At 39.2% G+C, this 23,697-nt stretch overlaps 1 protein-coding gene across 1 annotated transcript; it reads left to right on the top strand.

Moving 5' to 3' along the window:
* Positions 1-1,106: 1,106 nt before the first annotated feature.
* Positions 1,107-23,230, top strand: lin7c (lin-7 homolog C (C. elegans)). Its single transcript, XM_073049705.1, has 5 exons — positions 1,107-1,214; positions 8,256-8,374; positions 9,834-9,905; positions 11,318-11,527; positions 20,225-23,230. Exons 1-5 carry the CDS (start codon positions 1,178-1,180, stop codon positions 20,384-20,386), a joined length of 600 nt encoding a protein of 199 aa, XP_072905806.1. The 5' UTR covers positions 1,107-1,177; the 3' UTR covers positions 20,387-23,230.
* Positions 23,231-23,697: the final 467 nt, after the last annotated feature.

Raw genomic sequence — 23,697 nt, 5'->3', positions numbered from 1 at the left:
ACCCCCACAACATCACTGGCCTTATGAATGAGTTTGTTGATTCTGTTGGTGTCTGCTACCCTCAGCCTGCTGCCCCAGCACACAACAGCAAACATGATAGCACTGGCCACCACAGCCTCGTTAAACATTCTCAGCATCGTCTGGCAGATGTTAAAGGTCCTCAGTCTCCTCAGGAAATAGAGACGGTTCTGACCCTTCTTGTAGACAGCCTCAGTGTTCTTTGACCAGTCCAGTTTATTGTCAATTCGTATCCCCAGGTATTTGTAATCCTCCACCATGTCCACACTGACCCCTTGGATGGAAACAGGGGCTTAGCTCTCCTCAGGTCCACCACCAGCTCCTTAGTCTTTTTCACATTAAGCTGCAGATGATTCTGCTCGCACCATGTGACAAAATTTCCCACTGTAGCCCTGTACTTCGCCTCATCTCCCTTGCTGATGCATCCAACTATGGCAGAGTCATCAGAAAACTTCTGAAGATGGCACGACTCTGTGCAGTAGTTGAAGATGGTTTCTTTGTTCTGATTTCTAACTTCTGCAGTCTCTTGTGAGCCTAGCTGTGGCTGAACCTCATTCAACTGGTTCAAAAAGGTTTATCATGATCTCCTTGTTCACATTCACTGTGCCAGTGTAATCATCTACCCTGCCACTTTCAATAACTTGAATATGTATACCTCTAGATCTCTCAACCCTTTTAGAATATGCTGTATAATTTATACTGCGTTTTTCACTCTTTAGAACTTAACCCTTCATATCCCCCAGCATCACGTTTCAATTGCCAAACAACTGTCCTTTCTCCTATCGTGGTCTTTTGCAAAAGCTTCAGAGTCGATTATGTCGATTTGCAAATTTGGAAAAGGTACACGATGTAGCCTTTCAACCCAACACGCACCTGCTTTAGTTGAGACTCCGGCTGCACCTTTATCCTTGGTAAAGAGACTTCTAAGACATCAAGATAAAGAAAAGTTCAAAAATGTAAAGCCAATATGTTCCCTTGACACAGGTAAGCCACGGATTCGGCTCAAGTGCGCATCGGATCACCTACAGACCACGGTGGTTGCAATGCGCCCTCCCGGTGCAGGTGGCACTGTCGCGGGAAGACTCGAGGGGTTTGTCACCATGAGGGGCGGGGCGAGCGCATCACTTCCGGTGTTGCCGTCCGGCTCGAAGTGTTAGGAATGGCGCTGGTGATGGAACCGATCCGGCTGGACAGAGGTGGGTTAGAGCGGTGTCTCTGCTTTCACCTAGTGATGAGGCGGTGACCGAGAATGGAATGCACCCCCTAATGTGTTACGGGCTCCCCACGAATGTATGACTGGGAGCCATCGGCCGCACACCGGCCTAAAGGTGGCAGCGAGTGATCGGAGGCGGTTGACCTATTAGTTAATAATTTTATCTCGTTAGGGATCAACTACGAGCAACCAGGTAAACAAAAGTCGCGTAATTTAGTTAGCTCCGAGCATCTAGTAGCCGATAAGGTGTAGATATGTTTCATATAGGATTAGTGTGTCTGTTCTGACCCGGCATCGTTCCACGAACCAACAAGCCCTGAGCAAGGTATCTTGGCCAAAACTCCGAAAACTCTCCGATCTTACAGGGGTGTTATATATTGCAATACAGACATGTGAATGAATCACTGAAAGGATTTCCATCATTGATAATGCAGTGACCCCTGAATACACTGAGCTTTCTTGGGAAAATGTGAGATGATTAAAAAAACCTGCTGGTCAAATGCAGCTAAGCTGCCCAGTATATATCTGTGCAATTTGTTGCCACGAGCCGCAGTGGAAGCCAAGTCGTTGGGTGCATTCAAGGCAGAGATAGATAGGTTCTTGATTAGCCAAGGCATCAAAGGGTATGGGGAGAAAGCAGGGGAGTGGGGATGACTGGAAAAATTGGATCAGCCCATGATTAAATGGTGGAACAGACTCGCTGGGCCGAATAGCCTACTTCTGCTCCTATATATTGTCTTATGTATGTGCACATCATAATTTAGTGTGGGGAGGGCTTTGTTTTTACCTGCTTACCTTGGTTTCATTTACTTAGCTATTGGAATTATTGTGTTATTGTCTCATGCACTGAGGGTGTAGTGAAAAAGCTTCTCTTGCATATTCCTATTCAATCATCTTAATAGTGGGGTAGAAACTTATTATTGAGCATGATGCTTTAGAAACGGAACACTACCACAGAAACATGCCCTTCAGCCCATCTAGTCTGTGCCAAACAATTAGTCTGCCTCGTCCCGTCGACCTGTTCTTGGACCAAAGTCCTCCATACACTTCCCATCCGTGTAGCTATCCTCAGTTTCTCTTAAACGTTGAAATCGACCCCGCATCCACCACTACCGCTGGCAGCTCGTTCCACACTTTCAGCACCTTCTGAGTGAAGTTTTCCCTTAAACTTTTCACCTTTCACCCTTAACCCTTGACCTCTAGTTATAGTCTCATCCAACCTCAGTGCAAAAAGCCTGCAACATTTGCTCTATCTATACCCCCTCAGTTTTGTATACCTCTGTCAAATCTCCCCTCAATCTTCTATGTCCTGGGGAATAAAGCCCTAACCTTTTCAAACTTTCTCTATAACTCAGGTCCTTAAGTCCCAGCAACATTATTGTCAATTTTCTCTGCACTCTTTCAATTTTATCTACATCCTTCCTGTAGGTAGGTGACCAAAACTGCTAACAGTACTTCAAATTAAGCCTCACCAATGTCTTATTACAATTTCAACGCAAATTCCCAACTTGTGTACTCAATATATTGATTTATGAAGGCCAGTGTGCCAAAAGCTTTCTTTAGGAACCTACCTACCTGTGACTCCACTTCCAATTTCAAGGAATTAGAGATCTATATTCCCAGTGTTATGAGTGATGAACAGACCTGATGGTCAATGGGGTGCAGAGTTAACCATTCCCAACCCCCCCCCGAGAACTATGAACTATTGCTGTTGCTATGCTGCTCATGAGAGAGAGAGACGAAGCACAGGCAAGAACATCTGCTACAGATAAAAGGGAGAGAGAGACTGTTGATTTACTGTATTTTGACTGTTCCTGGATTATTTACCTTCCACTACAAGGACTTTACTTTGCTCGTTAACATTCCTCAGGAGAAAGCAGGAGTGGCCTGATTTGATGGACACGGTCATTCAGAGTTGATGGATAGCTGAGACCCCGTAAGTGGGGATAAAAGACAGGTCTGGTGAGACACCCTTCAGACACACCAGTGGACACTGACTGAGTGTTGGGAACCCACAGAAAGGTGGGGGCTTCGGAGACCGAACCAGGAGATCGGTCAGTAAAGCTCACAGTGTTACAGCAGGGCCGGTGGGGACTTGTGTGTGTGTCCACTCATGCCAGAGTGACGAGTCCACCACAGAAGAACGGTCTAGCTGAAGAACAGAGGGGTCATAACTGAATGGCCACAACGATACGACGGATTAAGAAAGCAACGGAAGGTTTGCCTGCTGTAGCTGTTACATCTCGCTCGCTCGCTCTCTCTCTCTCTCCAACGATTTCAACACAACAATCCTAACCACCTCAGCATTTATAAACTGAACTCTATACTTTCCTATGACAATTCATTTACCCCTAGACATCGATAGAGTTTGTTTATTATTGATTATTATTATTCCTACACTTTTAGGTTTATTACTGCTGACTTGTTTTATATGTATATTTGCATTTTTGATATTGTATTGTGTAGTTTACTAATAAACACCTTTAGTTTGGTACCACCAGACTCCAACGGATTCTTCTTTCTCTGCTGGTCAGACACCAAGTTACGGGGTACATAACACCAGATTCCTCTGTTCTACCGCACTCCTCAGTGCCCTACCACTCATCTTGTAAGACCTAACCCAGATGATCCTCCCAAGTGCAACATCTCACACCTGACCATATTAAATTGCATCTCCCGTTCTTCCAGCTGGTCCAGATCCCACTGCAAGCTTTGATAGCCTTCCTTGCTGTCCACTACACCCCAGAGCTTGGTGTCATGGTTAAATTTGCTGATCCAGATTGTTGATATAGAAGACAAACAACAAAGGATCCATCTTGTATATCTTGTACCCAACAGAAGAGGGAATGTTGGGTGTGGTATGGTCCATAAAGAGGAGACTGGATTTCATGATGTGCTGAGCTGTGTCTGCTGTCTCCTTGGTTGTGAATGTTGCTTATAGACCGTAGCATAATAAATGCTTAACCTTACAAAATAGATTGGGCATCATAGTAAAACATGACTTCTTTTATGTTCCTTTTTGGAATTAGGTTACAGTGTTAAGAACACAGGTGAAGACTCTGAAGGGTAGGCTTTTGGAAGGTCTTTTGGAACAAAGAAAATCAGATGTATGCAGCTGCAGTAGTTGATGTTGAAAGTTGCTGAGGAGCATGGATATATCATTGAAGTTTAACATGATGTTAACAGTTACATTTTGGAAGAGTGTGGAAGGAATCTTAAATGAAGGGGAACCTGACCAAGATTGTTGTAAGTGGTGATGAGAACTGATGATGAAGTTTCCTTTTCAAGAAGGAAGTAGCTTTATGACCTGGTGATTTTTGGAATGGGTCTAAGAAAGCAAGTTCTTTTGGTGAAATTGTTAGATTTGAAGCATCAGAGAAGAACGTGAATGAAATGGAGATTTTGAAGAACGTACAAAAGACATTGTGACCAGGGAGGAAGAACAACCGCATTTTATGCCTTGAGAAAGGAAAACCTTCGCATGCAAGCTTGTATCAAAATTTCAAAAATAAACTTCATATATCAGCATAATGTCAGTCAGAAGTGCCATTTATCTTTAAACTGATTTTGACTCTTTTATATTCAAGATATTTTTTCCCATGTGAACAGGGAGTTCCTTGTATCCTAGTTAATCTTTTATTTCAGCAGCCTTATTAAATGAAATTTTGATTTTTGTTTTGCTCAGTATGGAACTTTGCTGTAGGTATAGATAACGAAAGTTAGAATAACTGTTCCTTTTTGAATACATCCTGTGGCTACTTTTTAGGTATGCCTGTGCATCTGTTCGTTAATGCAAATATCTAAGCCAATCATGTGGCAGCAACTCATAGAAACATAGAAAACCTACAGCACAATACAGGCCCTTCGGCCCACAAAGTTGTGCCAAACATGTCCCTACCTTAGAAATTACCTACAGCCCTCTATTTTTCTGAGCTCCTTGTACCTATCCAAAGGTCTCTTAAAAGACCCTGTCGTATCCGCCTCCATCACCGTTGCCAGCAGCCCATTCCACGCACTCACCACTCTCTGAGTAAAAAAACTTACTCCTGGCATCTCCTCTGTACCTGCTCCCCAGCATCTTAAACCTGTGTCCTCTTGTAGCAACCATTTCAGCCCTGGGAAAAAGCCTCTGACTATCCACACGATCAATGTCTCTCATCATCTTGTACACCTCTGTCAGGTCACCTCTCATCCTCAATAGATAAAAACATGCAGAGATGGTCAAGAGGTTCAGTTGTTCAGACCAAACATCACAATGAGGAAGAAATGTGATCTAAGTGACTCTGACCATGGATTGATTGTTGGTACGTGATAGGGTGGTTTGAGTATCTCAGAAACTACTGCTCTCCTGGAACTTTCATGCACACCGGTCTCTAGAGTTTATAGTGAATGGTGTGAAAAACAAACAAAAAAATCCAGTGTATGGCAGTTCTATGTATGAAAACACCACGTTAATGAGAGAGATCAGAGGAGAATAGCCAGACTGGTTCAAGCTGGCAGGAAGATAACAGGACTCAAATAACCATATGTTACAACATTGGTGTGCAGGAGAGCATCTCTGAATGCACAGCATGGTAAGCCTTGAAGTGGAATGGCTACGGCAGCAGAAGACCACAGATGTATTCAGTGGCCACTTTATTAGTACAGGAAGTTCATAATAAGGTGCCACTGAATGTATATATCAAAGAATTCTTATAGATAGATGCTTTATTGATCCCAGGGGAAATTACAATGTCACAGTAGCATTACAAATGCACAGATATGCAAACATACAAATATTAGAAGAGAAGTAAGAAGTAATAAAGAATAAGTTACCTCAAACAGTTTAACAGGAGGGAGTCAGCACTTCCCTGGCTATAGGTTGACTCATTATGGAGCCTAATGGCCGAGGGTAAGAATGACCTCATACAGTGCTCTCTGGAGCAGCAGTTGTCTTAGTCTATGACTAAAAGTACTCCTCTGTTCAGCCAGGGTGGCATGCAGAGGGTGAAAAACGTTGTCCAGAATAGCCAGGATTTTCCGTAGGGTCTTTTGTTCTACCACAGCCTCCAGTGTGTCCAGTTTGACTCCTATAACAGAGCCAGCCTCAGTTTATTGAGCCTGTTGGCATCACATGTGTTGATGCCATTGCCTCAGCATACCACTGTATTGAAGGTTGTACTGGTGACATCAGACTGGTAGAAAGTGAAGGAGAGACCTGCATCCTCCAAAGGATCTCATTCTCCTCAGGAAGTAGAGACAACTCTGGCCCTTCTTGTAGACAGCCTCTATATTGGTGCTCCACTCAAGTCTGTCATCCAGGTACTTGGTGGAACACATTGAGTGGTGTAGGTGAATAAATAAATATTAACTGGTCTGTTATTACTAACTATCGAAGATAGAATATATTAAGTTAACTGTGAGGTTTCGAATTTTGAGGAGATTTACTGAATTAAGATTATAAAATAATTTTAAAATGAGATTAAATGGTGTTCCCAGTTTATACTGTTATGAATGAAGATCCGTATAATTGCAAAAGCAAAGAAAAAAAGTGATGCCTGTAAATATCTGTCCTGTGAAGTGCTATAACCATTTTCATGTTTCGAGGAGAATTCCTCTCACTTTGAAAGAATTAGTTGATATTGTATAATTCATTTATGTTGCATTGTGCAACTTTAAATTGCACAAATATTTGAAAGAGTTGAAAATGTGTTTAAATGCATAAATTGATGACCGATATGAAGTAAAAAGTCAATATAACAGTCTTCACATTAGCGCTATGAAGTCTGCTTGACACCTTAAGCTTAATTTTTAAGAAGCAATTTTCAAACGGGTTATGACCTTTATTTTTCTGTGTGGGGGTATGTTTCAAAAGTATGACTGCAACAATATTCAAAAATTTCTAATTATTTGGAACTTTGTGTCATAAAACTACAGTAAACACCAGTAATCTACTATTAAACCATTCTAAACTCCTGATGGCTCACTAAGTGATATTTGTTGTGCTTCCCAACCACTCACTGGGGCCCATTGCCATGTTCCCTTTGAAACTTGTTGGATTCACTGATGTGTTACTATCTTTAAACAAAAGTGAAATGATAAATGCTTTGGGATAAAAATAAGGTAACATAGTTTGTATGCAATACACTTGAATTTCCAACTTCTGTAACTGTGACTATTCAGGTAAGAATAAAGTTTCTATCAAATAAAATTTCATCATTGATGAAAGCAAGCAATGTGCTCCCATTGGGAAAAGATGCAAATCAAATGATATTGTTTGTGTCTGTGTATATGAATAAGGAGCAGGAGGAGATCACTTTTCAGTAAGATCATGACAGATCTAATTGTATGCGCAATTCCACATTCCCACCTGCAACTGGTAATCTTCTAATATTCAAAAACTTTACTTCCATTACCCTTTCAAGAAGAGCAGTCCAAACACACATAGTCCACAGATTTCAGATTTTTAGTATCTGCAGCTTTTCTCTTGTTTGTGAGGAAATATTTTGCCTTGTCTGTCTAGAGTAAGTGACCCTCATTTTTGTAAAATATCTCTTCGTTCCAGATGCTTCCTAAACAGAAAATATTCTCTTCTTCAATCCTTTCAAGCCCTCATGTGGGTTAGTATTTAAAGTCCATTTTGTGTATGAAATTGGATTATCAACAAACAGGGAATAGTTAGATTTGAACATAAAAACAAACACAAGGTGTATAATGATTTGATTGTTCTAAATCTGTATTCAAATTATGGAATCTCTTGACACAGTTGAATTGTAAAGTCCTGAAAACTCATTTGTAGAGGTTTCTCAGATTGCAAGGAATAAATTATGTACCTCTTCAAAATGTCTACAATTAATGTGACAAAGATTCATTGAGAAACATGGAAAATCGATGCATTAAGTTAAAGATCATTGGTTTGCTCCGTGGTGCATGGAATATTCTGGAAAATGTAAGAAGTGATTGGTGGTGTAATGTTATTATAATAATTAGCAAAATAATTGTTTTTGATTCAGCTTGACTGTACCTAAATCTATCTGCTTTCCAGATGTGACTCGAGCTATTGAATTACTGGAGAAGTTGCAAAGGAGTGGAGAGGTACCACCCCAGAAACTACAAGCTTTGCAAAGAGTGCTTCAAAGTGAATTCTGCATTGCTGTGCGGGAAGTATGTATTTGAACATTTTCTCCCTGTTGTATCATATATAATCCATTTCTTTGAAAATTACTGAAGTTAATTAGGCCCATGTTTTTTACAGACCAATATTTTACAAAAATCATATTGGCAATGCAAAAGCAGGATAGTAAAATAGATATGTTTAATGTACTGTTGCTTAATCTTAAAGGCTTGGTACATGACTAAATAACTTCCTTATTTTAACCCCAATTATATACATAAAATAATTTTTTAAGTGCCCGAAAAGTAAATATTTTCATACACAATAATTCCATGCTTTGTCCATAAATTTCACAACATTTGTCGGTAATATTAAACTAGATTCTCATCTGATAAGGGTACATGGGTGTGTAAGATCTGGCTCATAAGAATCAGACAATTTATTATTTCCCAATGGAAGCTACAAATTAAATTGCAAATGTTCTGCTTTATAATTTGTTAGCAGCCTATCTTGTCCAATTTTTACTTTTCAGAAAAACAAGATTATATTAATAAAAAGAAAAAGGAGCATACAATTCTTCAGCCTGGTCAGCTGATCTGATCTTTATAATTTGTTAGCAGCCTATCTTGTCCAATTTTTACTTTTCAGAAAAACAAGATTATATTAATAAAAAGAAAAAGGAGCATACAATTCTTCAGCCTGGTCAGCTGATCTGATCTTGATTTCCATTCCACCTCCACTTGCCAAAAGCCTTTCACTTGCCTGTAGTCATATTTTTGGCAATGCAGTCGGCCCTCCACATCCGCGAATTCAACCAACAATGGATCGGGATTGAAAGAAAACCCGGGAAGTTCTCTCTCCAGCACTTGTTGTTTGAGAATTGTTTGCCTTGCATCTCATTCGGTCACTACTTATGTTGTGTGCACCCTTTGTTTCTGTGAAAAGATGGCTCCTAAAAGGCAATTAAGTGGTCAAAGCAATTCTAGAGCGTAAAGTACTGTAATCTAGAGATGATTAAAAGTATTACTCATTGTTTGAGCATTGTTCGCCTCGCGTCTCGCTCGTCCGCTACTTGTGAGCGAGAGGAAGGAGTTTAAGGCTAGTAAGGGACGGCTGGCTAGCTATGTAAGGCACTACAGCCTCAAGAACTTAAAGATCATGGCAGAATCAGCATCGGCTGATGCAGAGGCAGCATCAGCGTTCCCAGAAGAGCTACGATGGTTGCGTCTGTACTGAACATGTACAGACTTTTTTTTCTTGTCATTATTCCCTAAACAATACAGTATAACAACTATTTACATACCATTTACCTTGTATTAGGTATTACAAGTAATCTAGAGATGATGTATGGGAGAATGTGCGTAGGTTATATGCAAATACTACGCCATTTTATATATGGGACTTGAGCATCTGCAGAATTCGGTATCCGGGGGTTGGGGGGGGGTGTCCTGGAACCAAACCCCCGCAGATATGGAGGGCCAACTGTAACATCCAATATTTTGCCTGCAGGTTTATGAACATGTTTATGAGACTGTGGATATTAACAGTAGTCCAGAAGTGAGAGCCAATGCCACTGCAAAGGTAAGAAAGCATATTTTAATTAAATTATTGGAATTTTATTTTATTGAAAGCAATTAGATTTTTATATAGTATTTGACAATATTTACATAATTAATAATGGAGAACCAGTTAACTCTAAGTTTGTGCTGCAAAAACACCATATTTAATCTAAGGATGTGGGCATTACCACAGTCATGTGTATTGCCTGTCGTCAGATGCCTTTATGTCATTTGTAAATGAGCACATGTGAACTGGAGTTGCCAATTTCAAGCCAAAAATATGTGTCAGGTTCTGTTTCCCAGGCATTACTAAAATCCTTTTTAAGCAACAGATGGGTTAGGATTAAAGCATAAGTTTTTGGTCATTATTAAATTCACTTTCACTGGAGGAAAGTTAACTAATTGTTGCTGGAAACAAGGCTGTTGTTAAATATGGTCTGGAGTAAAGGGCCTTTGAGTTCAATTATAGGATGCATTGCCCAGAAAGAGCTTAATATTTCACGTTTTCTTCATTTTCTCCACATTTCCATCAATTTTTCCTAGTTTCTACCACCCACCTACCCTAGGAACATTTTACTGTAATTATTACCCTACCAACCAACACATATTGGGATGTGAGAGAGAAAGCATGCACCGGGAGAAACCTGTGCGGGCACAAGGAGAATGTATACAATCCACACAGATGGCTCCAGAGATCAGGCTTGAAGTTGGACCACTGGAGATGTGAGGCAGCAGCTCTATTAAATGTGTCACTGAATATTTAAAAATGGGTAGCTTGTACCTCCTGTAAGTAATTGAATGGGAGATGTGCATCTGTAATTATGAAGCCACTGGCATATGGTGCACATCTGATAATGAATCTATTTGTTATTTCCTTGGGAAAACTACTTCAGAGAGCCGCCTGAGAATCTAGATTTCGTAATTCTTTGCTGAACGTAATGAATTAATTGAAATTGCTGTGAAATCTATTTTGAATATTGGTTCTTACAGCTAACTAAAGCCCTTTAAAAGAAAGCCACACACAAATAATGTTTTCAGTGTTTAACAACAGAAGTTTTGGGTACTTTTAGAAATGCAAAAGAAGAGGCTGAATATGAAATTTAACATTTAAAATTAAATTCAGTGTGTTTATTATAAAAAAAACACAGAAGTGCTATAGCATTATTCTTTGAGAGACTAAATTCAATCTTTGAATATTTATCTTGGAAGGCTCTGAATTATTGAAATAAACTAAGTAGGGGCAAAGGGGGAAGGCAAGCATGGAAAGTGATTGTGAAGAGTTAAAGTGTTGTTGCTAGAGTGTGATTGAAAAAAAACTTTACTTTTTTAACCTGTGTATTGCATGTAACGAGAAGGTGCCTGATGTTTATAGTGTAGAGGTCTTGAGTTTTGCAGTATTTAATGTGATTATAAATTAGTAAATTCTCTCATCAGGCAACAGTGGCAGCATTTGCTGCCAGTGAAGGTCATTCACATCCAAGAGTTGTGGAATTGCCCAAAACAGATGAAGGTCTAGGATTCAATATAATGGGAGGAAAAGAGCAAAACTCTCCCATTTACATCTCACGCATAATTCCTGCTGGCATTGCTGATCGACATGGAGGGCTGAAACGTGGAGATCAACTCTTATCAGTAAATGGTGTGGTAGGTATATAGTGCATACTTGAAAGAACTTGAGTTTGTATCGTATCTTTCCAAATTCTCTGTGCATCCCAAGAGTGTTACTTTTTGCTTGAATTGCAGCTAGAAACATGTTTAAATCTGCTGAAAAGTTGTATGTAGAGGGAGCACAGGGTATATAATGAGCAAATGTTTTTGTTCATTTCCTCAATAAAACAATGGCTAATTAAACTGAATTTAGCAGTTACAGTTGACCAATGCATCTTTGTAGAGAAAAAAAGAGGAGTTCTTGGTAATCAATACCCGTATACCCTTCTGGAAAACAGTCATCTTAAAGTAGTGGTCACCAACCCGTCGATCGCGATCAACTGGTCGATCTTTGAGACTTTCCCAGTAGATCCCAAAAGAATGAAAAAAAATACACAAATACTGTTGAGAGATTGTTTCCAGGTTGCAGGGTTTTAGTTCCGTTCTTTCTGCCCAGTGCGCATGTGTGTAGCTCCCCCGCCACGCACTACACAGTGTACTTCAGTGGTCCCTAACCACTGGGCCGCGAGGAAACGATAAGATTTGTCAATATGAAACGATATGAGTCAACTGCATCTTTTCTCATTCCCTGTCACGGCCACTGTTGAACTTGAACCCACGCGAGGTCATCAGTCGCCTAAACGCAGTGACACCCTCACGCCAGGGATCACTGGTTGGCTTCGGGTTACTGGCCACCTTGCACAGCCAGTGAGAAGTGCTGTTGCTACTGGCCTGGAGCGCGGACAGATGGGCGCCACCTCTGAACCTGTTTAGCACACCAAATATTCGTGGGGAACCCGGTGCTAAAATATTCGCAGACGACCTAATTCAGGCTCAGGGTTTCATAAGTAGCAGAGCAGCTACCTCACTGCGATCTACTGGAAGTCATCCCTCCAGCCAAACTTTTGTCGGCCGATAGATCCTACAAGGGGGGTGGGTGCACGCCCTGTCGCACTCCGCACTCGGTTGGTCACTTTCTCTGGACTGCGACTGCTGCGTCCCCGGTACGGGGACCTCCGGCCCTGGCCTTGTCCTGTCACCCTACCCACAACCAGCCATACCTGGCAAAGGCGTCTGATGGTGGGTGGGTGGGAAGCTGGAGTTCGGGTCCGGGGGCTGTCTAATGAGGTAATGAAGCACTCAAAACTGCTTTGGTACCCTGAGTCCAAGCACCCTGCACTTAAAGACAAACCCATCGAGTTTTTTCAGTGAAAAAAACGTGAGCAAGCGGGATAGAAGCAAGTGCTGATAGCCACATAAACTAAATTGTGGAATAGACTGGACATAAGAAACCTGCTTCGAGTATTGCTGTATTCCGGTCATGATTAACACCAACCTCCCCCTCTTCCCCCCCCCCCCCCCCCCCAATGTCGGCCGGTCTGCAAGAATATTGTCAATATTAAACCGGTCCGCGGTGCAAAAAAGGGTGGTGACCCCTGGTGTACATACATCATTTCTACTTCCGAGTTGTGGGGTTTTACTTCCGGTCTGTTCTGCCCGGTGTGCATGCGTGTGACTAAATGATTTAGTAGGTCAATCTTGCCTTTCACTAAGGCCGAGATAGGGGATCTTGGGCTTATAAAGGTTGATGACCACTATCTTAAAGGATTGAAACAGAATGATCAGAAACTACTGTCATAAGTTTGACTCCTTGTAGACGTTCTGGTTTAAAGAGTATTAAGCTTTCCTCAATTTAGAATCAGCTTCTTCAAAATTGGGAGATAAAAAATTTGACAGAGAAGTGCATGTATATTGACATACCTCTTTATTTATTTCATCAATGTCATATTTAGATGTTTCTCCTTTTCTATTTCTTCCTGAATCCCTAATCACCTGTGTTAATACTTACCTTTTGTACCATTCTGAAGGCATGCATGAGTTAATAATGTCTATTAAAATAGAGATAATTATATCTCTTTTACTAATATCTACAGTACAGTGCCAAATGCTTTCTGTGTTTAGCGATTTGGAAACAAAAGCAGAGTCAAGATACTATAATTTATTTCAACAACATTGAACCATCAGTGATTGCTAAATTAAAATGTTTTTAAACCTTATAGGGTAATCTAAATTAGTTACTGACTTCATTTTTATTGGTTATATAGCATAGAAATGTGCCCTTCAGTCCAGCAAGTGTGTGGCAAACATCCACCACCCATTTTTACACTAATCCTACCCTATCCCACATTATTCTTGCATCATTTCTATCATTCACCCTGTGGATTCTACACTTCTCTTACACACCATGGCCAGTTTGCCTACTGAACTGCACACTTTTAGGATAATGGAGGAATCCCTTGCAGTCATAGGGAGAATGTGCAAACTTCATTCAGACAACATCCGAGGTCAGAATTGAACGCAAGTCTTTGGTGCTTTGGGGCAGTAGCTCGTTTAGCTATGCTGATCACCCCCCCCCCCCCCCCACATTGTGTTCCTGTGTAAGGAAATATTTGCATCCGTCAGAACAAAATTTTTTGGATTTCTGAAATTCAGCATGAAAAACCATAAGTTTCTTCAGAAGTGTTCTTTCAAAATAGCGCGGGGGGAATTTTGCATTATTGATTTTTGCATTTCAATATTTTGAGCTGTCTAAGTGGTCCAACAACTGCTCTTCAAATTAATGATGATGCACTTTATCACGTAAGAAAATGTATTAGGTGCAGATAGGGCACTGTGGTTGCAAGCTATATGTTTTTTGGCTGATATTTATTTTTACTTGAATTTTTCATGTAGCTTTTATTCACAGATCCATTTTAAGATATTTATGTGTTAAATTATAGGCAGAAGCTTCAAACCAATACTTAACATATTTGTCTAATTTTGTAAAATAGAAAACCAGATTGATAACCATGTGGACATGGTATGGACTAATTATAATACTGCTCTCACTCATAAAGACAAACTGAACTCTGCCCATAAAGCAAAGGAACCAGGTTCCTGGAGGGAAGATTGAATAGAAATTTAGATAATTATGGTTTATTCGCTATTGGAAAGCTATAATTGCAATTTAAGTGCAAAGTAATGAGAGGAACTGTGGTGAGATATTGATGTGTTAAAACCATTTTAGAAAATGGGGCAGTAACAGGTGATGATTGGAAAGAATGGATGTAAACACTTTTTCTATTTATTGTCATTCAGTTAAATTTTAGTTCATGCTTTCACATTTGCACATTTTTTGAACATAAAAAGAAGGAAATTTAAAATACCATCATTGGACAAGAATGGTTGTCAGTTTTCTACACAAGTACAGTATTAGACAAATGCTGATAAAAAAATTAATGCTAGGCCAAAAAAAATCAGGCTTCCAATGTCTGTAATATTTGATTTTTGACTAGTAAGGTATTATTATGCAGGTTGTGTTCTTGAATACTTTATCTATTGAACTTGTTTTGAAACATGCACTGATGTGAACATTCTGTATAGGCCTTTATTTCTTCAAAAAATTACAATTTTCTTGAATGGATTGTAACCATTTTTTTGTGTTGGTTCACTTCAAGACACAAAAAAGCCTTCCCAAAGAGGTTCTGTACCTAAGTGATTCTTTGAACCAAAATTGGAAAATCCATTTATGTGCACAATGGGTCCATGCATTGTTGCTCCATAGTCGATTTTAAATAAAACACCAACACTTAAAATTTAGGATAATTTACCATCTCATGGCACTGCTATGGTGGATTGGGAAAAAATGCAAGTTACGACTTTGGCACTGATTCAGGGCACAGTGCAGCTGCTATTATGTTTAATCATTTGAATGATCATTTAAGTGTGAAGTTTTTTTGTGTAATGCACTGTAAGGTTTCACTGCTAAGGTAATGGTTTCTCTGTAGCAGCAATGTTTGGGTTATGACTAGAGATAACGGGGCCTTGGAATGTATGTTAGCCAATGAGAAGCATGTTGTCCTTGCTTGGGGGTCTGGGCGCAGGGATTTCACGGACTTTTGTTGGCAAGAGATGAAGAAGGAAGAGCAAGTGGAGAGAGTTGGTAGACCACCAGACAGAGTGGACTAAGAGTGAGGGTCCGAAAGTTCACAACACTCGAAGGAGATTGATGGGGGATGAATGGACGAATCCGTGAGCTCCAGCGTGAACATTAGATTGTTTCATTAAAATGGGCTCTTTTTCTTTTTATTTTCTTTACTGACCCTAGAGTCAGATTAAGATTTATAAAGTTCAGTCGTTTAGTTGCATATGGTGTACTGTCTGGTGTTTTGCAGTTTGGATTTGTAACGGGGCAACACATCACATAGCATCCACACAAACAAGATTTCTCTGTTTGCCTGGGCCAGAGGCTGTCTTCCCCTTAGACAAACACATGCTGGCCGAACCTCAGGGTTACACTTGCAATCAGTTCCATACTGTGTTGTTGTAGGACAGACTGTTTGGCTTACAGTTTCCCAGAGTGAATTCAGTTTAGTGTAAAATGAGTGCCAATTACGAGAATGAAAAGTTCTGAGAGCATACTTTGAGCCACTTGAATGCAGCACCAGAATCTAATGACCCTGAGGATTTGCTTATCTGAGAGAAACTGATGCACTAAATTAGATATATAAAATTATGCTCATGTTTATATATGCAGATTGAAAGAGCTGTGTGTGGGTTTTTTTTTGCCAATAGATGTCATTACTACCACTTATTCAGCTTTAATGGTTTTGTATTAAGAAATGGAAAATTCTGCTTTCTGCTACTTTTGAGTGTTCTAAAATATGTACCACTGGAAGCAGAAAGGGAGAGAATTAATGTTATGTTTTGTTTCTTTAAAGTTTACACAATTATTTGGCAGTATGTTCTGTTTTTTAGTCGATGCCTAAAACATCAGTTGTCCTCGTTTTTTTTTACAATTTTCAAAGAGCAAATATTGTGTGGATGCAAGGATTTTTGTTCACTTTTTATTGATGAGATGTGCAAATTGCCAGCAAAGCTGGCATTTATTGCCCATCCCTAATTAGTCCCAGTGTGGTTTGCTAAGCCATTTCAAAGAGATTGAGAGTCAACTACATTGGTGGGTATGGAGCCAAGGGCAAATCACACTAGTTGACACATCCATTTTAACCTGAAAAAAAAGAGCATTTTTGTACAATCTAGTAATTTCATAGTTAGCTGTTGATACTAACCTTCTATACAAGATTTGTTTATTTACCTGAAATTTAAATTCCCTTAGGTCAAGTTGGGATATTCAAAGATGATTCTGGAGGGAGGGAAGTGTCCAGAATTTTCTGGGCTAGCTCAGGTTTCGATTAAAAATGTCAAACCTTTTTCTTTGCCACCTAATATAGAGTGCCTTGAAATGGTATTCAGCCCGACAATTGCTTTTCGCATTTTACGGTATGGTCTCGTTTGCTAAATTTAAAATATACTGAAGTAGGATTTTTGAGCTAATCTACAAAACATTGTGGATCATGTCAAATCAAAAGAAAAACTCCAAATCTGTCAACAATTTACTAAAAATTAAAAACCAAAATTGTGAGGCTGAAGAAGTATTTGTCCCTTTTGAAATTACTGCACTAACTTTTCTTAGCTATTACCTTACCAACTCACTCTATTTGTTGATGTAGAAAATTGGAGGATCACCTGTTTTCAATGAATCCATAAGAATAAATACCTCCTCTCTCTGTAAGGTCCAATGGTATGGTAGATTTTCAACAGACCAAATCTAAATGATGACCAGACCAAACCCACCAAGCATTCAAGGCCAATCAGGGAAATGATAATGCAAAAGCACAAATCTGGGCAAGGGTACAAGATCATCTCAAAGGCACTGAGCGTACCTCGAAGTCCATTGTGAAAAAGTGGAAAAAAGCAATGAAACCACGGCCACGCTACCTAGGTCAGGCTGCCCCTTTAAATTAGGTCCCGGGAGAAGAATGGTACTTGTAAGAGAGGCTACTGTGACACCAATAGTCACTCTCAGTGAACTGCAGAAGTCAGTGGCTGGAGATGAAGTTCTTGGTTCTATAATCTCTAAGGCATTACATAAAAAAATATTTATGGAAGAGTGGCAAGGAAGAAGTCCCAGCTATAAATGGAATATCCTTGTCTGTAAAGACTTCACAAAGTATCACTTAGAAGATTCTGTAAAGATGTGGAAGAAGGAAGGGCTAGCATAGAAATTGCAATAGCCCAGTCAGTGAATGGTGTCAACCCATGGTTGCAAGTGCCTATTTATAGAAACACAGAAAATTAATTGCCAAAAGATGTTTTTAAATGTAAAAAATATATATTTTTTAAAGTTCACCCTTATTTGTCACATGTACATCAAAACATACAGTGAAATGTGTTTTTTGGTTCAACAAACTACACAGTACGAGGATGTGCTGGAGAAAGCCGGCAAGTGTCATTGTGCTTAAAGTGCCAACATAACTTTACCAACCCTAACCCATATGTGGGAGGAAAACAGAGCACCCAGACGAAACCCACACAGTCACGGGGATTGGGGGGAGGGAGTATAAATGCTTTATAGATAGCAATGGGAATTGAAACCTGTTTGCTGATTGCTAGTGCTTTAAAATGTTAATGCTATCCGCTTACTTTCTATTAGACATTTTGAAAAGCCTGTGACAGTTGTGAGCTGACAGAGGCCACCTCAGTTTTCTGGGTCTTCTGGATCTAGCCTCTGTTGCCTGGTTGCATCATGGAGCCTGCAAGTTTGGTCCTCTCTTTTCAGGCTTTGTTGGTGCGAATGGCTGGCAAATACAGGATACAGTAATCTTCCCAATTGCATTTGTTTTACTGTTATGCATACTTGGAGCAATATGCTACACAGGTTGATAGGGTAGTTTTGAAGGCATATGGAGTGCTTGCCTTTATTAGTCAAGGCATTGAGTTCAAAAGCCAGGAAATTATGGTGCAGCTTTATAAAACTCTAGTTAGGCCGCATCTAGAGTATTGCATACAGATCTAGCTACCCTGTTATAAGAAGGATCTTGAGGCTTTGGAGAAGGAGCAGAGGAGGTTTACCAGGATGCTATTTAGATTATGGTACGTGTGCTCTTTACTTTTTTTTAATTTGTTGAGCCACAGCGCGAAATAGGCCCTGCCACACCGCCCTGCAATCCTTGATTTAACTCTAGCTTAATCACAGGACAATTTACAATGACCAACCAACCTACCAACCAGTATGGCTTTGGACTACGGGAGGAAACCCACACAGTCACAGGGAGAATGTACAAACTTCTTACAGTCAGCAGTCAGGAATGAGGTTGGACAAACTTGGGTTAATTTCTCTGGAGTAGCGAGGCTGAGGGGAGCACTGATAGAGGTTTATAAGATTGTGAGAGGCGTGGATAGTATAGACAATAAATGTCGTTTTCCCAGGGTTGAAATGTTTAATATCAGAAGGTGTAACCAGAGAGCTGTGCCTATAACGTGACAGCACTGCCCTCACCTGGTCGGAAGGCACACCACATGCCAGTCAACATTTCACCCCTCCCAACTAATCAATGCACACTTAAACATTGGCCACCTTAATTAGATTAACCCATCTAGCACCAAGCCTTGACCCCCCCCCCCGGTGAATCACCTGGGCTGGACCCTCCAGCCCCCTGACATGTGCTTGGCTCGCTCTGTTTTTGCCATCCTCGAGGGACCACCCTGCTCCACTCCAGGCTGAAGACTGTAGTACCGCGCTGGAGACACGTGGTGAGCTGTGCATTGAATAGGGTTGTGGGAGTGTTTATTGTTGTCCCTGTAGCAGAGAGCCATGTCTGCCCAAAGTCAAGGGGTGGCGGGTATCATAGTTACTTTTCCCTTGCTTGAATGTGTACCTGTACTCTGTCCCCACACCGTTTTCCTGTGTATTGTATTGCCAACCTGACTTTTCCCACACTCGTCTATTCTAAGCACGTTTGTGCAAATACTGTTGCTGCATGTGTTGTTCCCAAGCTCTTCTCCCCGTAAATAAACTCCTTATTAAAACTGTGTGTCCAGAGCCGTTGCCTTTGAGACCCAAAGAATCTCTCTCATTTCCATCACAACAGAGGGTATGCATTTAAGGTGAGCGGAGATAATTTCAAAGGAGGTGTTAGGGGTGAGTATTTTACACAGAGAGTTGTGGGTGCCTGGAATCTGCTGCCTGGGGTGGTAGTAGAAGTTGTACATTAGGGAATTTTAAGAGACATTTAGATAGGCACATGAATGGGAGGAAAATGGAAGGCTATGGTCATTGTGTAGGCAGAAGGGATTAGTTTCATTGGCCATTTGATTACTAACTTAATTGGTCGGTTCCTTCCTGAGCAAGACTTAATTTTTTTCAAAAAGCGTAGACATGTTGTTTTATTTTTCATGCCAACAATGTCCCAGCATGTTCCACTGCCAATTAATATTTTTAAAGTGTTATCAATATATAGGCAAACGTCTTGTGTTCCTTTGAGATATGTTGTCCATATTTTTGTTGAGGTAGAGTTGGTAATCTTGTTGATTAACCAACCAGAATAATCTTTGTTCCTCTTCAATTATTACCATGGGATTTTAGAGTCCACTTAAACAGGTGGAATTTGCTCCAATAATCAGTATTCCTTCAATAATATGCAAACTGTTATTTAATTATATTACTGAGTCCTGAATCAAATCTATCAGTTATCACTGGATTTGTGCACAAATACTTCCAACTGGGTCAAAGTAGTACTTCAAAGGTATGAATGATATCCTACAGAGTATCCAGTTTAATACTAAAAAGTAATTTCATATGTTTATTTTTAGAGTGTTGAAGGGGAACACCATGAAAAAGCAGTTGAACTCCTGAAAGCTGCCCATGGAACTGTTAAATTGGTTGTTAGATACACACCAAAAGTCCTGGAAGAAATGGAATCAAGGTTTGAAAAAATGAGATCAGCGAAACGCAGGCAGCAAATCAACTATTAATTACTCTAATTCTTCACTGATTTAATACAACTATTCCAAAATGTGAGAGATGAGATGATCAGGCAGCATCATATTTAAACCTTATATCCACATTGACAGTGTATCACTACAAATTTTTGCTCAGTGAAAATCCAGTATTAACTTTTCAATGAAGATACTTTTGATTATTTTAAGATACTCATTTTACAATGAACATAATGAGTTCCTGCATTCTTCCCAATTTGCATATACTTTCTTGAAGCAAAGATTGACAGTATGCTGTTGGTTTAAAGTTCAAAGTAAATTTATAATCAAAGTATATATATGTCATCATATTCAATCCTGAGATTCATTTTCTTGTGAGAATACTCAATAAATCCATAATAGAATAACAACCATAATGGAATCAATGACATAGGGCACCAACTTGGGCATTCAACCAGTTTAGGAATGAATAAACATTGTGGTGTAATTAGACAAATTTTGAACAATGGGTGTTGAAAGGAAGTGGATAGGACACAGGCTATGATTTTCCTTATCTGGAACCTGGCCACTAATTTTTTGACCTGTGGAAAGAGGAGAGTTGCTAAATTCATCCATATCTAAGTGGTAAATGCATAATGTGGCTGCTAGAAGATGATAATTTGGGAAGAGTTACTCGAGCTGTTCCAGCACTACTTGGATGTCCCAATGAGTTCAGCATTGGTCAGTTACGCTGCCAACAAAATGTGGAGGAAAATATAAAAGGATACTGGGTGCCTATATTTGATTTAGGATAATTTGATGTTGACATTGCTAATGCTTAAGTTTAATTTCATAATTAAGAATTGCCCATTTTAAGCTTAATTTCCTCAGATGAGTAAGAACTGAAAATGCGTGGGAAGAAATTCTGAAGTGTCTCAACCTGAAACAATCTGCCTAGAATATTGCCAGCATTTTCTGTTTTCTGGAATCTACAGTCTTGTAATTTTTCCAAACAGTTTTGCTGTAGTGTAGATCTTAGAAGAGATCACATTTCTTTTAATAACTGAACTGCTGTTATGCAATTCCAGTAAAGTTGTTGACAAAGATAATAAATCAGTTACAGTCCACATTAAACCCATTGGTGTCACATATTGTGGATTAGTTTTTTTGGCATTTCGGCTACATTTATCAAGTGACAGAAAGTCGATCTACTTAATTTGACTTTGGATCTGATGTGCATACTTTTCAGAGAATTCCAGACTCCCAAAGCAATTAACTTTCTATACTTGACACTTTGACCACTCCTGACCATAGTAATGCAGGGAGCCTATGACCTAATACAAGAAAAAAATCTAAATTGGTCTTAACTCACTTTTATATAAAATTAATTGCAGGATTTCTTAATTTCTCAATCCACTAATTTTACTTCTATCTCCACAGAAAGACATTATTAAATTTTCTTAGACCAGCAATGAATACACAGAAACTTATGTTAGTTGACTTCTTACTTCAGGTTTTCTACCACTTCTGCTACTAGTTTTTACAGAACAAATTTTGTATTTGGGTATCATAATTTTTGTACCAAACTTTATTCTAAAACAGACAATTTAGTAGCCCTACAGTTAAAAGCAAAAAAGAGATTAATTTAATAACTAATCATGCAATAAAGACTAAAATGAATTTCAGCTTAATATAAATGTTCTATGGTGCCAGGAACATCATGTGGATTGTTTGAGTACATTTTTAAAACAAGGTTTTGGTAGCACTGTTCCTATTGTCTTGTTTTGACTTGGTTAGTACTACACTGATTACCAACACTTGTGTTTTTCCACACAAGGTGGAAGTACAGAAATGTTTAATAGTATAAACTAGACTACTTCATTTTGTATATTAGCTAGAGTGTTTTAAACTTTTAAAATTCTGCTTGTTTGAAATGCATGCTCTCTTGTCTGTGGTTGTGGCATATAATGCTGTACTCTAATGTGCCATTTTTATACATGTGTTTAAATATTAACATCAGTGTCCAGTATCTTTTGCTCATATGTACCTCTGGATTGTTTGGTGAATTGTTCTTGTGTCCCAATAGTGCAGTTCCATAAATTCAGAAGTCTATATATTAAATTATTTACAAAGTATATATTTCATAATCATTATCAACCCTCTTGAAATTTGTGGTTGAAGTTCTTTTTAAACTAATCTTTTTTTCCTTGTCTCTATTCAAATGAAACACTTTTGGTAAAAGCCAAAACTAGTGGGTTTTGAAAGTTTTTAATCAATTTATTGTGCAATATTTGTATTAAACAATGTCTAATAATGTCATATTGATAAAATGTTAACTTGGTTACAGAATGCTACATTCTCAATCTTCAAAGTTTTCTTGGTTCCAATTTTGTATGAAGACTACGGTTACTCCATGCACTGATGTTATGCTTTAATTTTATGCTTTTATTTGCATTTTGTTGATCTTTTTGAGGATGCTTTCAAAATCTCTGACACCAGATGTAAAGAGTGAACCATGCAGATAAATGGGCTTTCATTCTAATTTAAATAGTGTACTTGATGTTTTGAAGTTGATCAAATTAATGCAACTTGAAATATATAACACTAATAGCATAAATTTACTGCAGCGTTTAATGTTAATGCTAAATTTCCCTATATTGAACAGGATAAATGTATTGCTTTTAGTGACTTTTTAAGCCAAACCAAGTGTGAATAATGCCGTATTTTGTTTGTGTGTATGTATATATTAGAACTTCTTCAAAGGTAAAGACATCATGTATTGAGGGGTTTGATTTGTAACCAGTTTAAAATTAATTGTATGGATTTATCTTTTAATCTTATCTTTGTCTACCTTTACTTGTGAATATTGCAATTTGTATTCAAAATAAAATGAGGCAACAATGTGCTCTTCCAAACTTTATTGAAATATTTGCAAAATATAATACAATAATCATAAGGTATAGGTGCAGAATTAGCCGATTTGGCCCATTGAGTCATGGCTGATCCATTTCCCTCACAGCCAGAATCTCCTGCCTTCTCCCCATAACCCTTCATGACCTGACAAATCAAGTATCTATCAATCTCTGCCTTAAACATACCCAATGACTTGGCCTCCACAGCTATCTGTGGCAATGAATTCCACAGATCCACCACCCTCTAGCTAACGAAATTCTTCATTTCTGTTCTAAGTGGGCATCCCTCTTCAGAAGCTATACCCTCTGATCCTAGACTCCCTCACCTTATAAAACATCCACTCTGTCGAGGCCTTTCAACATTAGATGGGTTTCAGTGAGATCTCAACCACACCCCTCCCCCATTCTCCTGAATTCCAGTTAGCACATGCCCAGAGAAATCAATTGGTCCCCATA

Source organism: Hemitrygon akajei, chromosome 6 (assembly GCF_048418815.1).
Source record: "Hemitrygon akajei chromosome 6, sHemAka1.3, whole genome shotgun sequence".
Lineage (NCBI taxonomy): Eukaryota > Metazoa > Chordata > Chondrichthyes > Myliobatiformes > Dasyatidae > Hemitrygon > Hemitrygon akajei.
The sequence above is the reverse complement of the archived record's forward strand: the minus strand, read 5'-3'. Positions and strand labels throughout refer to the sequence as shown.

Coding starts and splice junctions, on each gene's coding strand:
- lin7c (XM_073049705.1), top strand. CDS start 1,178: ATGGCGCTGGTGATGGAACCGATCCGGCTGGACAGAG. Junction 1,215..8,255: donor ACCGATCCGGCTGGACAGAG/GTGGGTTAGAGC, acceptor TCTGCTTTCCAG/ATGTGACTCGAGCTATTGAA. Junction 11,528..20,224: donor TCTTATCAGTAAATGGTGTG/GTAGGTATATAG, acceptor GTTTATTTTTAG/AGTGTTGAAGGGGAACACCA.